The 12,721-nt window shown below is 40.7% G+C and overlaps 1 protein-coding gene across 2 annotated transcripts in view; it reads right to left on the bottom strand.

The window, feature by feature from the left end:
* The window catches only part of Gyc88e (Guanylyl cyclase at 88E), a 228,657-nt gene that overhangs the window by 75,782 nt on the left and 140,154 nt on the right, over positions 1 to 12,721 (bottom strand). For both annotated transcript variants that reach the window (XM_076381994.1, XM_076382082.1), the window contains exon 8: positions 10,231 to 10,435. In XM_076381994.1, the coding sequence (XP_076238109.1) occupies positions 10,231 to 10,435 (205 nt within the window). The remainder of the gene's footprint in view (positions 1 to 10,230; positions 10,436 to 12,721) is intronic.

Raw genomic sequence — 12,721 nt, 5'->3', positions numbered from 1 at the left:
AGTAGATTTTAGAGGAGTTAAAGGATAAGATACATCTAGAAATGACTGAAATGCTTGTTGTGCATATCTAGCGTAACGCTGCTGTACATTAAATTAATGTGTTCTGATAATCTGATCTGTTTAATAATACTTAAAACTTCAGAAGGGAAATTAAGTTTTTGATCCTCTGTAAAACCACTCAATGATGGAAGAAGACTTTTGAAAAAAAAACTTGTTGACATTAAGTTCGCGTATTGTAGGTATTGCTGGAGGATGAGAAATTGTATTCTGCATAAATTCTACGAATGTTTCCAAATCACATTTACACTTCCTTGTACTTTGACTCTACTGAAGAGGCAAACTGAAATATGGTTCTCCTGTTGGCCTCTCCAAACTGCAGCGAGCGTACCCCTTGCCTCACCCTTACACTAGCTTGCGTGACTAATTACTTTGAGAGGCCTGTTCTACTTTATAAGTCTGATACCGTATTTTGATTTAGTGACTGCTCTTCGTCGTCAACACCTAAGCTGGACTGTTTTCGTTGTAGCACCACCTGGTTGTAAAATAGATAATTGACGAGCATAAATATAGCGTCGTTCTATATCATCAGCTTGTTCAGACTTTGTTTTTCTTCTTACAACATTTGAATAACTATGTTTAATATTTCCTCATTTTTTAAATACTTTATTGCCAAAAAATGATAAAAATATAGAACTGGCGTACCTTTTTGTGTATGTCGTTACAAGTATTTGAATAATGGATGCGATCAGCGTAATCTTCACTTAGCATGTAAGCTTGGTCACTCAACAGTAGAAAAGATTTCAAGAGAAATGTGCAACACTATTTGGGACACTTTAAAAAAGATCCTTTCCCGAATTTACAGAAATGGCGATGAAAAGAAATTATTGAAGAATTTCAAAGAGTGCGGGAATTTCCTAATTGCTTAGGTGCAATCACCGGTAAACATCTCAAAATCAGGAAACTACAAATAAGAGGATCTATCTTCTACGACTGTACAAACTCTTGTTCAGTAATGTGACTAGCTATTAGCAATGCAAAGTACAAGTTTTTTATATGATACTAAAATCCGTTAAAAATCTGACTTCTATAAAAAAGAACTTGAAAATAATGCTTTTGTAACATATCTTATAGGAACGTGAACTCCTCACTTTCGCGAACCAGGCACTAGGCGGCCACCGCGCGAATCACGAACCAGCGATAAGATTTGCGGGCCGCTTAGTTAACAAGCAGCTGCGGTGGCCAGGCAGAGCGTGCGAGCCATCCGTAGTGTGCGAATAGTGATAAGCGAAATGGCTCCGAGGTACTCTCTTGTAAGCGTTGTTTTCTCTTGTAAACCTTCAATGACTCCCATCGGGCAGATGCATGCCGTCCGACGGTTGACAAACCCGTTTATATGCCAGTCATTAGCGGGAGCACTCCACGCAAACCATCCTTGGACCTCCATAATAATCGATCAGGCGCACGTCGGAAGGCCACGGGAAAGGGTTCTTCGGTCAAGGCCAAGCGGGTAAGCGTATTCCACCCCGGATTTATTCGACCACCACCTCATACCGTTTCCCGAAACACCCGCTGTAAGCAAACGACCGTCCGGGAGTCTCCGACTTTAAGGCTGACACCGAGATCTTCGACACCACCGACCGACCGATCCGGCTCCGCGAGTCCCAGACTCCACCGTCCAACCGCTCCGACTACGTGAGTTCTGGACCGTGAGTCCCCGACTCCACCGTCCGACCGCTCTGACTCCGGAAGTCCCCGACTCCAACTGAGCGATCAGCGCCGACCGCGGAGCAGCAGCTTCAGAATCGACTGATAGGTGCAGCGGCCTCTACCTCGCGCGTTCGGCTACCGGTGAGACCACGTTGACCGACTTCGCTGCGAACGTACATTAAGGTTTAGTAATAAGCGTAGTAATAAAGGATGTTTGCAGCCATAGCCTCGTCTAGCTCATTCGTCGTCGCGAACCTGATAGACCGACTGAGTCGGTATCTTCTTTCTCGTTCTCCGATGATCACGCCCAACGAGTATGTTCTCTATGTCTGTAGGTGATGAAACATTTACACTTTCACATGTTCGAAAGTACTGTCAAATGCAGAAAGAATTTTCAACTGTAGATTAATTCGAGCCTGCAAGAATGTGAAGAGTGCTATAGCATTCCTCTCAATACATGGTAGGTCTTAGAAAAAGCTGTTTGTGTTAATTTGGGTTTAACTATAGAATGAATTAAGATATGTTGCGTTTTTCAGAATTTTGTAAGAACTCGACATGAATTCAATATTCAAGATTAATTGAGTATCCAGTAATTTATTGACGTACGACAAGACACTTCAAGATCCTCAAAAGTGTCTACGCAATTGATTCAGGCAAGAAATAAGCTAGATGAATATTTTGTTTCTGAAATTGGCAGTATAGCTTGGCAAAACAACTATATGTTCGTTTCAGAGCACCAAAGAGTCTGAGAAGAGTCTACCAATCTTCCAAGCATGAGTCGACGCGGATGACACTGTCGATGACGCCTATACGGTCAAGAGTTGCGACTATCGATCCATTTATGGAGAGGACTACCTTCGGAAGAACATAATGACGCTGAAACCACATTACTGTATAATGTCTGCAGTCGAGAAAGAATATGGAAGGTTCATTGATTTCCTCGACATCGTTTGGACTTGAACAGCACGAAGATAAAAACCTGGAGCGATAGTCATGTCGGTGTAATTGACTTCATTCCGGGAGAAAAGATATGGTTATTCCAACCATGGTGGGCAAACAAGGGACAACGACACAATTTATCACATTCGACGTTCGCAAAAGAGCAAATGCAGAGTCATACACGTAAACTACTTGGCGAAATACGATAGTAGAATAATTTCCTTGGCGGAAATATAATTTCAAGAGGAGAAAGTCAAAGATGACAAGAAATAAGGTTGCAGGAAACAATAAGAGGGAAAAGGGAAGCTAAGGAATGCCGGAAATTAGACGTTCGTGGACGAGAAATGTCATACGATTCAAGATGTCGCCGAGAGGACAGCCGAAGCGGTTCACTAATTTTGGCATAAGCAAGCGACGAAGATGGAGGTTAGGAGAGAAAAAGAACACTATTTCTGCGGGATGCTGAGCATCTTCTTCGGCAATCATGCTTGCTAACAGTTATTTAAACCCGCATAGTTAACGGTCTCGCGTTACTTCAGGAATTCTTCTACTTCCATATTATCTTATTATGTACTATTTATTATCTTTTGTTCCTTTTTTATTTCTAAAACATGATACAAACCACTAACGATATGTTATTTATATTAATTTAATTCTTAAGCATTATTTAAGTAACTATTACATATAAATATTTACAGTAACTGAGAACTGTCTCATGAGTCTCTGAACTGTCAATGAACTGCCTCCTTCTGTACAAAGAAATTAAAATAACAAAGTCCATAGGCTCAACAGAAACAATTGATATGTTAAAGGAGATATTTTCGAGAGTAGGTATATCCTATTAGTATCACCGCGGATAATGGCATACAGTTAACAAGTAACGACTTCAAAAAATTTTGTAACAGAATATGGCACAATCCTGCACCATACTATGCCCTACTGGCCGCAGCAAAATGGTGAAGTAGAGAGATAGAATCGAGATATACTAAAAAAACTCAAAATCAGCCAAAGTCAAAAGACAAATTGGAAGAATGACCTTTTGAAGTATCTGATGATGTACAATAGTACACCCCACTCAAGCACCGGAAAATCACCGTCTGAGTTATTTTATCACAAAAACAGATTTAGAAGCAAGAGACAAGGATTTAGAAATGAAATACAAACAATACAATACAAGCACGAGGATAGGAAAAGATGAGCTGAGGAAGGTAATATAGAAATTGGGGGTATGGTTTAGGTAAGAAATATGATAAAAAGTAACAAACTAGCAACAGAATTTAACCCTGTAAAACACACAGTATTAAATGAGGAAGGAGGTGACGAAAGACATCAGAAACGACGAGACCGGTCAACAATACAAAAGAAACATAGTTCACTTGAAAAGAGTAGACCGACAGCGCTCGGTTTGCAAAGGTGGGGAGCATACTGAACTAGGAAATGAAGATGATTCAGAGGATGACAAAAAACTATTACTTGATTAACATTATAGAGTTATTGTAGAATAGGGTTATAAGATTACATTGCTATTATGCTGTACTACTTTGTTATGTTGTATTATATTATATCATTGTAAGCTAATGTTTGTATAAGTAATGCAAAATCTCTCATGGCTGCGTAATTCGAGTTTCATTGTAAGCTGGAACAATATTCGTCATTTTTAATCATTGTAAAAAAAGACGGATGTGATTTAGTAATAAAAAGGGCGCGCAAGTGATGCCGGGCGTGTGGTGGTGGGGAAGCGAGGAGAATATGGAAGCACGGTTGCTGAGGGCACTTGGTCACCAACCGTACGCGAGGTATCATACGTGGCCGAAACCAAGATAGGAGAGTATTTATTTACGATGTTCTGAGATACGGCTAAAGGAGGTTACCCGCGGTGGAAGCGAACACCACATCTATACCTATAATTAATAGTCATGTTGAAAAAAGAAGGGAAATCACTTTGAGAAATTGCTGGCATAAAAAAAAGTCACTCAACAATCCAATATACATGTACAGAAAAACGCAGAAAAAATTGTTAATTGTTATTAACAATTAATATGTCTAAATTGTCTAACATGATCGAAACTCATTATAGTACCTAAGTTGTAGCTGAAACTGCTCGTTCTGTTATTAGAAAAGCAGGGTATAATGACCATACAGCTAGAAAAAAGACTTTTATTAACTAAATGAATAAGAAAAAACGGCTGAATTTTGCAAAAACGCAGGTCGATAAACCAATAAGTTTTTGGAATTCAGTATGATAAAGCGATGAAGGCACATTCAACGTATTTACTTCGGATGAAGGAGTCACAGTGTAGAGGATCCTCAATAGTCAAATGCAAATTTGATTTAAACATTTCCTTCGACTGTGAATTTGAAAATAATATTCTTGTTTGGAATGCATAAGTGTATTTGGAGTAGGAAATTCGCAATTTATTGAGTGTAATGTGGATCAACACATTTATTTGAATATTTTACAAGGTAATGTACATATAAGCTCACGAAAATGAGACAAATGTGACTACGTTATGCATGGTTACCGGAAGAGGTGGAAGGAGATGCCGACTTAGTCAGAAGCCTGGTTTGGTGAATGAGTGACGTGTGAAGCCTCAATCCAGGATTAAAATCAATTTTTTAAGGTAACGGCAAAAGACGAGGTAGGAATCGGTGCACCTTTTGAGGAGTTCTCGTTGGGATGGAAGCCGCTGCTCTCTGAATATGGTTCTGGGGCGGATGCCCTTAGATGGGGTCAACGGTGATGGGGGTTGAGACTCCTGGTCGGCGGATTTCGGAGCGGCTGATCCACAGTGTACAGGTTGCAGGATACGGGGATGGGTAAAATCGGAGTCGGTGATGGCACTGCAGGACCACGGCGGTGCCACCATCAGTTGGTATTGGCCGAAGAGCCCATCGTCCGTGGCCCATATATGTTGTGGAGAATACTCTACGTAGGTATTCACGAAGATCCAGGGATGGTCCACGTGGAGACTGCTCTCCCGTTATGTTTAAAAAGCGGTGATAGTTCGAGCCTTTGTCTCGTCCGCGAAAACCATTGTCTGTTAGCATACGTGACCGACCGAAGGTCGCCTTCGGTAGGAGATTCAGTTGCGCCAACAACAGGCACGGTACATTCGAATTATGACTCGTTTTTCAGCTATCACAGTTGATGTTCGAACAGGTGAGCGATTTCGATCAGCTGTTCGAATCTCAGGCCCGATGTCGAGTGGGGATATCGGAGCCTGAAAAAGAGAGAGAGTGAAATCGTAACATTAGAAACACACAGACAATGATAAGCGAGCGCCGCATAGCGGATTTTTGGGTGCTCCGCGCTTTCACGGATCGTCTCAAGCTTGTCAGCCACGCAGTCAGTCTTGCATCGACCGCTCGATAGGTAGCAAGGGTTTCAGCGATCATAAAAGAGTCTAACGAGTTTAAGTAATTTGGGCACCAGATTCTGGAACTCGCGATACCTTCTGAGCTGTGTCTGTCCACTGCAACTCGTGCAATTGCTCGAATCGATTATCACATGGGATACGTGCGACAGAGCATCGAGTGTCCAGTGACGTAGTATTGCAGGCAATTAACTGTACTTTTCGAATTGGTGGTTACTCTCATTCCCTGAGTTTGCTATTCGTCAGAGGAGCAGCCATAGACCACTGCATGGTTGAGCCTTGATAATTGGCAATAAAACAGAGAGGGTTAACGTAAGTGCGGCATCTCTGCGTTACCCGCGATCTGCCACCCGTTTAGTAACAACACACATGTGACGAATAGATGCACACGTTGTGGTGAACAGTGAGTGGTAGAGCCTCTGGCCATTATCAGCCACCAAGGCTAGCAGCAGCTAGTTACAGTGTGTCGCAGGCTCGCGAATCTCAGCAGAAAGCCGAGATTCGTACGAGGCAAGCCTTCTTGGAAGGTAAGTTGAAGGAGAAAAGGAGGATCCCTTCTCTCTGTACGTTCTGTACGATCGACGATTTCTTCAGTGTGAAGAATCGTCGATAATACAGTCCACTGCACTACCTTAGCGTTACGACAAGGTACTGCTTTCCCCTCCGCATAGGCTCGTCGTCGAGGCCTGGAGTCGGGAGCTCACAGTTCAACTCGAAATATTCGATAGCTAACTGTTTCTGCTTCGCCGATCCTTCCTTGTTCTAGACGTCAGCGTCGCTGGCCGGCTCGAGTCAAGAGAGGGACAGCCACCAGATGACCAGGAGCAGTCCAGGACCAAGCCCCGGACTGCCCCCTCTTTTTGGGTTTTATTTAAAATAAAAGGTCTGTTCTTATAAGGACAGACGAAAGGAAAATTGACCCCGTATACTTTCTTTGAGACATCCGATCTGTACAACCTTATCTGGACCCCGTTATATCCCTGCACTCAGCGATTCTAACACGTTATGACTGGCGGTTAAACGGGTATTTCGTCGTTAAGTGGTGTACACACGTCAACGAGCCATATAACGGAGGGTTCCATAATTACAGAGATAAAGATGTTCAGCTTACAAGATTCGCTCGCTTTTCACCAATTTGTATCGCTCGTTAACAATAGCTTGAAAGCTACTCTCGTTGTTCTTTTTTTGTTGATTGGCTTTGACTGAGAGATCCTGTCCCTGGGAACTGTCGCCTCCTTATCAGGATGGGTTGGTTAGGTCTATTGTGGTGTTACCTGCTTAAAAATTGTTTGGCATTTAAATTGTGCGTTTTTTTAGGAAAAAAGTTTCAAAAAACCTAAACCATGAAGCATGATGGTGTTTATTTGCTAGCATGGTGTGTACGTTGTTAATATTTTAGACTCTCAGGTTAGGTGTTCTAAGTTGTTAGTCTATTGTCAATTTGTATTGAAGCTGGGAACGATCTTCTTGATTTGTAGGTTATTTTGCTCCTATTGTAGTTTCCTGTCTGTCTTACAAGACTGTTGCTGTGATCGTTTATTATTTATGACGAGATTGTGCTGTTTAGGTAGTCAAAGAATGGTTCAATCTGCGTTTCATCAAGCAATTTTTTGATTGGGTATCTAATTGGTTTACCAGTGATAATCTTGAGAATTTTATTTTGTGTATGTTTCAAGAGTGTTGGATTGGAAGTGGCCGTGCACGCCCACACCTAGACACCATATGTTAGCACGCTTCTTAGGCAGACTTTGTAAAGGCAGCGTCTTAATCCTATGGTAGGTTTGGATTTTTAGCACCTTGGTTATGTGTCGTTTGAGTTTTTCATATGGTACGTATATTTCTGTCGAAGGATTTTCGCTACTCACCAGCAGTTTATGGAGGTTAAAAGAGTTAGTTTCCCCTAGTTACGCATCCTTCGTGCCTGAGGGATGATTTAGCTTCCAAGTGAGCATTAAGGTAACTGATCATGGTCCACTTATTACCACAGATAGATTATTTTTAAAGCCGGTAGGCCTATGCGGTCCCCGTTTTAGTTTTCTTTCTAATATTTGCAATGTTTTAGAGTGCAATTGCACTCAGCACTCTACGAACGAGGACCTTGAAGCACATAACACGTTCATCACAAACTCGATGTATACATCCAGAGGACGACTAGGATCTCCGAAAAATATTAACTCGGTCGGACTCACAGTGGGAGACGAAAGTTTGAGTCTTCGGTCGGCGAGGAGCAGTGGCCTATACATATTGTCAGCACTTACAATAGTGGATACTTGCTACCCAGTCAACGAGTCTATCAATAGTAGGGATGTTTCAGGTGCAAATAATTACAGATGATCGCTGAAGGACCCAAACACAATACCGCCATCAATATTTGCATTTATTATCTCTCGATAGATATACACGTTTTGAAAATAAAATCTATCAACATAAACAGATCGTAATAGGGTCACTCCGGTCAGTTCGAACATTTTTTGGAGTAGCATCGCGGAGCTTGTTTAAATTTTAATATATGTAGTCTTTATTGATGTTTAAATGTATATCAAGGGGTTTTTGAAGATTTTAAAAGTTATGAATTTTGTGCTTGTTTACAACAAAGGCATTGAAGCAGTAAAAGAAAATTATTTAATAAGAGCATAATTGTTTTTAATTATTTTTTTGCAACTGCTTCAAATAAATGCGTTATTTTTGTAATAGGCACGTATTTAAAGATCTAAAAAAATTAGAATATAGCTCTATTTTCTTTATGGACAGTTTTTGAAAACTACGAACATTTTACAATTGACTCTATGAAAATTCTTCGAGATTTACGGATGTAGCACATCGTCGCTGCCTAGCACCCCGGTACTAGATTGGGTTGAAGGATCGATGCATCAATTAGGTCTGCCGCTCGAAGCGTTAGTACAAGGTTGGGAAAATTTTTCCCTAAATTTAGCCTCAGAATAATTCTGAGCACACTCTTCTCGTTGGGGCTGACGCCGTGCTATATATGATCACAGTATCGTGAGTCGACTCGCGTTAGGACACTCGCGTTAGCTTTACGATCGAGTTAGGACAGTTGATTATCGATACCTTTGTAAAAGTCATAGACCATAGTATTTTCACAATACATTGTTTGTTTTTTATTATATTTGTTTTACAGTTACGGACAAGATGGAGTGGATATATGTCTGTAGTAGAGATAAAGATTGTAAGTCAGTGGTTCTTTTTAATTAATTACTAGTTTTTCAAATTTTTATTATAGTTTATATATTCATCAAGATATTTCGTAAGTAGTCTAGTATCTGTCCATATCCATCTAACGACCTAAAAATCGATATTCTTGACGACTCACCTTACAAAAATACTTATAGAAAGTACAAAAGCATGGCCTTCCAATCGCAGCACGCGTTGTTTCTTTGTGCAAGATCTATTTACGCAATATGCGTCTTACTCCTACTGTAACGCCTTTGTGGGCAATAACACTACCAAAATTCGTGCGAGTGAACGCAAAGAGCCATGAGAATGATGGTTAAGGACTATGGGGTGATGTCACACGGAAAGACTAAAAACCACGCTTGAATTTCAGGTTTATGATACGTCTGTCGTTATTGAGTACGGTATTCAAGATTCTAGAAATACACGTATTTGCCAGATCAAAAATAATATAATGAAGCAACTTCTCGAATTCCTAATCCACAGGATAGATTAACTAACTACCGATATTGAATACTGTTTCTTTCTAAAAAATAGTGCGGACCTACTCGTCCGCATCATAAACCTAGTGTGCAAATGTTTTAAGAGCATAATTACATAGAATAAACTCAAGGTTTAATTTCACAGATTCAGGTCTTCGAATCGGTTTATGATCATTTTATCTGGTAAAACGCGATGTAAAAAAATGATATAATAATTGCATTTGAATAAAAAAATATTTTGTACCGTGCTACACGCAGATATAACTCTTTTATTCATTTTGAATTTTTCTGTTTCATCGCTATAGAAAACAAGAATACGTCGAATAGCTATTATTCCAAATTAAACTTCTGTTTACAACTAGACCCAAATTCGCCCAAATGATGAAAAATGAACTATCAATATTTTAAGCACAAGAAAATGATTCCATGTAAAATAATCGAAAAGCCAATTCATACAATGAAATGTTTTATTTTGTCTGAACTCTCGATAAAACAGCTAATTTCAAATCATACAAAACACAAGATATTCGTCTTACCTCACATGTGTCTATTGGACTTTCTCCATTTCTTAAACGATCTGCTACTTGTTTAGGAATCATCTGATAAAGTAGCTCATCCGTACGCTTCATTTCTTCGTCCAGTTTCCTCATTGATTCCTCTAACTTTTTGCTCTTTAATTGCTCCTGATCTAATGCTAACTTGAGCTCAACGGACTGCTGTGTCCCTGCGAGCATCAAATCTCTATAACAAACAAAAATTTACTTCTAAAGAGCTCTCATTGCTTTGACTTACATTATACAGAATGATTCCATATTGTAACAACTGGTTCTATTATCATAAAATAAAGATAAACGAAAATAATTTATATACATTTATTAAATAAAATATACTAAAGATTTATCTCGTTACAGTTTTAACACTCGAGGGACAAGCTATATGTCTAACCAAACAACTATGTTATACATAACGTAAAAAGAGAAAAAGAGTTGACTTATCGGATACAGGTCTAAACCGGGATTCGAATCAGTCGCTTGCCGAGTGACTGCTATATCTAATTAATGTATTGAGCTCGTCTGACAACACTTACTGTCCTCAGCTACATTAACGTTTATTAAGCCGAAACCTATTAGCCGTAACCTGATAGGCCGTTTCCCAAATTAGATGCAGACGCTTATAATAATGCTTTTTGGCTATAGATACGAAGTTTGAAAGTCCAGTAAACGTTGCATACTGTAACCGCCTGCTGATAGTAATTCTGTGAAACAAGTCATCCCAACCACTGAGGGGGAGCCCTCTTCCTACGTTACAAGCAAGTTCAACAAGTAGGCACTGACCAGGGTAATTCGAACTGGCAAAGGGAACAACTCGGAGTGTAAATGTTCGAATTTGACGGAGTAGCCAAAAATATTCGACACGTGTTTCTACTTATCATAAAGAGGTGAGAACCACCCTCAAAGCCAGAGAGGATAACATATTTTGCCTAGTATCTCAGAAACTGTTTAATATAGGCGCAAAGTGTAAATTAGGCAATAATGTATATTTAAGCGACGAATCAGCCTATAAACAGTTTCTAAAAATACCAACTAGTTTGAAATGTAACACATATCCTCTAAGGACATTAACTCCTCACTCCCGTATACCTCAAAACCGAAACTAGCCATAGACGCGATTAGACTCGTGGGCCGCCTAGCTGATAAGTACGCACGGCGGCCAGGAGAGGTAGACTGTGACAACCATCGATAGCGAGCAATACTCTGTAATAGCGTTACCCTACTTTAGCAACATATAGAGATAGTGTGACGGCTCCGAGGCACTCTCCCATTTCCGTACTTTTACATTAACCTCCAACGGGATCCACCGGACAGGAGCAGGCCGCCCAGCGATTGACAAACCTTGTTTAACCTCCGATCATTAGCAGAAGCCACTTCACGCGGATCATCCTATACTTCGTTCACTGGGAGAACGCAGTTGTCGGTTGACGAGTTTTCGTACCCTTTGCGCAGTTCACGCCTACGCTCATTAGTTATTGACTCTGTCACTCCCGAGCACATCCCTACCCATGAACCCCTTGTTGGGCCCTTGGAGGTTCTACCATTTCTAAAGAAAGTCACTTCTTCAAGTGTTAGCGCATAAACGGTGTGAAAGAAATTTTGAGCAAGCAAACGATATTCTTTTAGATTTTAGTTTTCTCCGAAAGTATTAATGCGGCTCTGTTAGCAAATAAAAATCTTCTTGAATATCGTCTCTGTCGACCGAAAACGTACTGGTACTAGTCAGAATTCTTACTGCGTTGCAATACCATAAACGATCCTAGATTTCCCGTGTCATAAACTACCTGGTCGCATCGAACATTTTGTAGGAAATCCAGGAAACAGTTCTACCGTTGCTGTTTCTTTATAATCAAATAAGCTGTAGATTCTTATACATTGATATCTCAATAAATATTGTTTCTTAATAGATAGAAACATTTGTTTCATTTGAACACAAGGTATACAGAGTAGAAAGAAGCAAGGCGTGTCCTTTTAGGCTCTTGAATCCTTCACCAATCTCAGTGGAAAAGTCAGTCGGGGCAATGGAAGCCATCTGCGCGAAACGACTGCGTTCTCTCAGTGAACGCAGTATAGTTTCTCCCTGATCACCGACCAGGCGTACGTTGAAAAGCCACAGGCAAGGGTTCCCTAGTGAAGGCCAAGCAGCGAGGCGCATGGCACCTCGGACTTGTTCGACCACCGTCCCCTTCCGTTCCCCGAACTACCTGCTATAAGCGAGCGACCGACCGGTAGTCCTTGACCACACCGTTCGACCGATCCAGCTCTTAGATTCCCAGACACCAGCCGAGCGCCTAGCACCGACAGGAAGCAACGGCTTCAATCCACTGTTACGAGACGAGACGCGAACAGCGCGAATGACCGATGAGGATAGGTATAATTCCAAAGTATATAGTGATCGAAGTGTTAGTTGGTATAATGGACGAAAGATGCGAGATCAGTGAGCCCTTCAGATTACTGCAGGCAAGGACAAACCTGA

This window comes from Calliopsis andreniformis, chromosome 1 (assembly GCF_051401765.1).
Source record: "Calliopsis andreniformis isolate RMS-2024a chromosome 1, iyCalAndr_principal, whole genome shotgun sequence".
Lineage (NCBI taxonomy): Eukaryota > Metazoa > Arthropoda > Insecta > Hymenoptera > Andrenidae > Calliopsis > Calliopsis andreniformis.
Note: the sequence above shows the minus strand (reverse complement) of the source record. Positions and strands in the feature narration are given on the sequence as shown.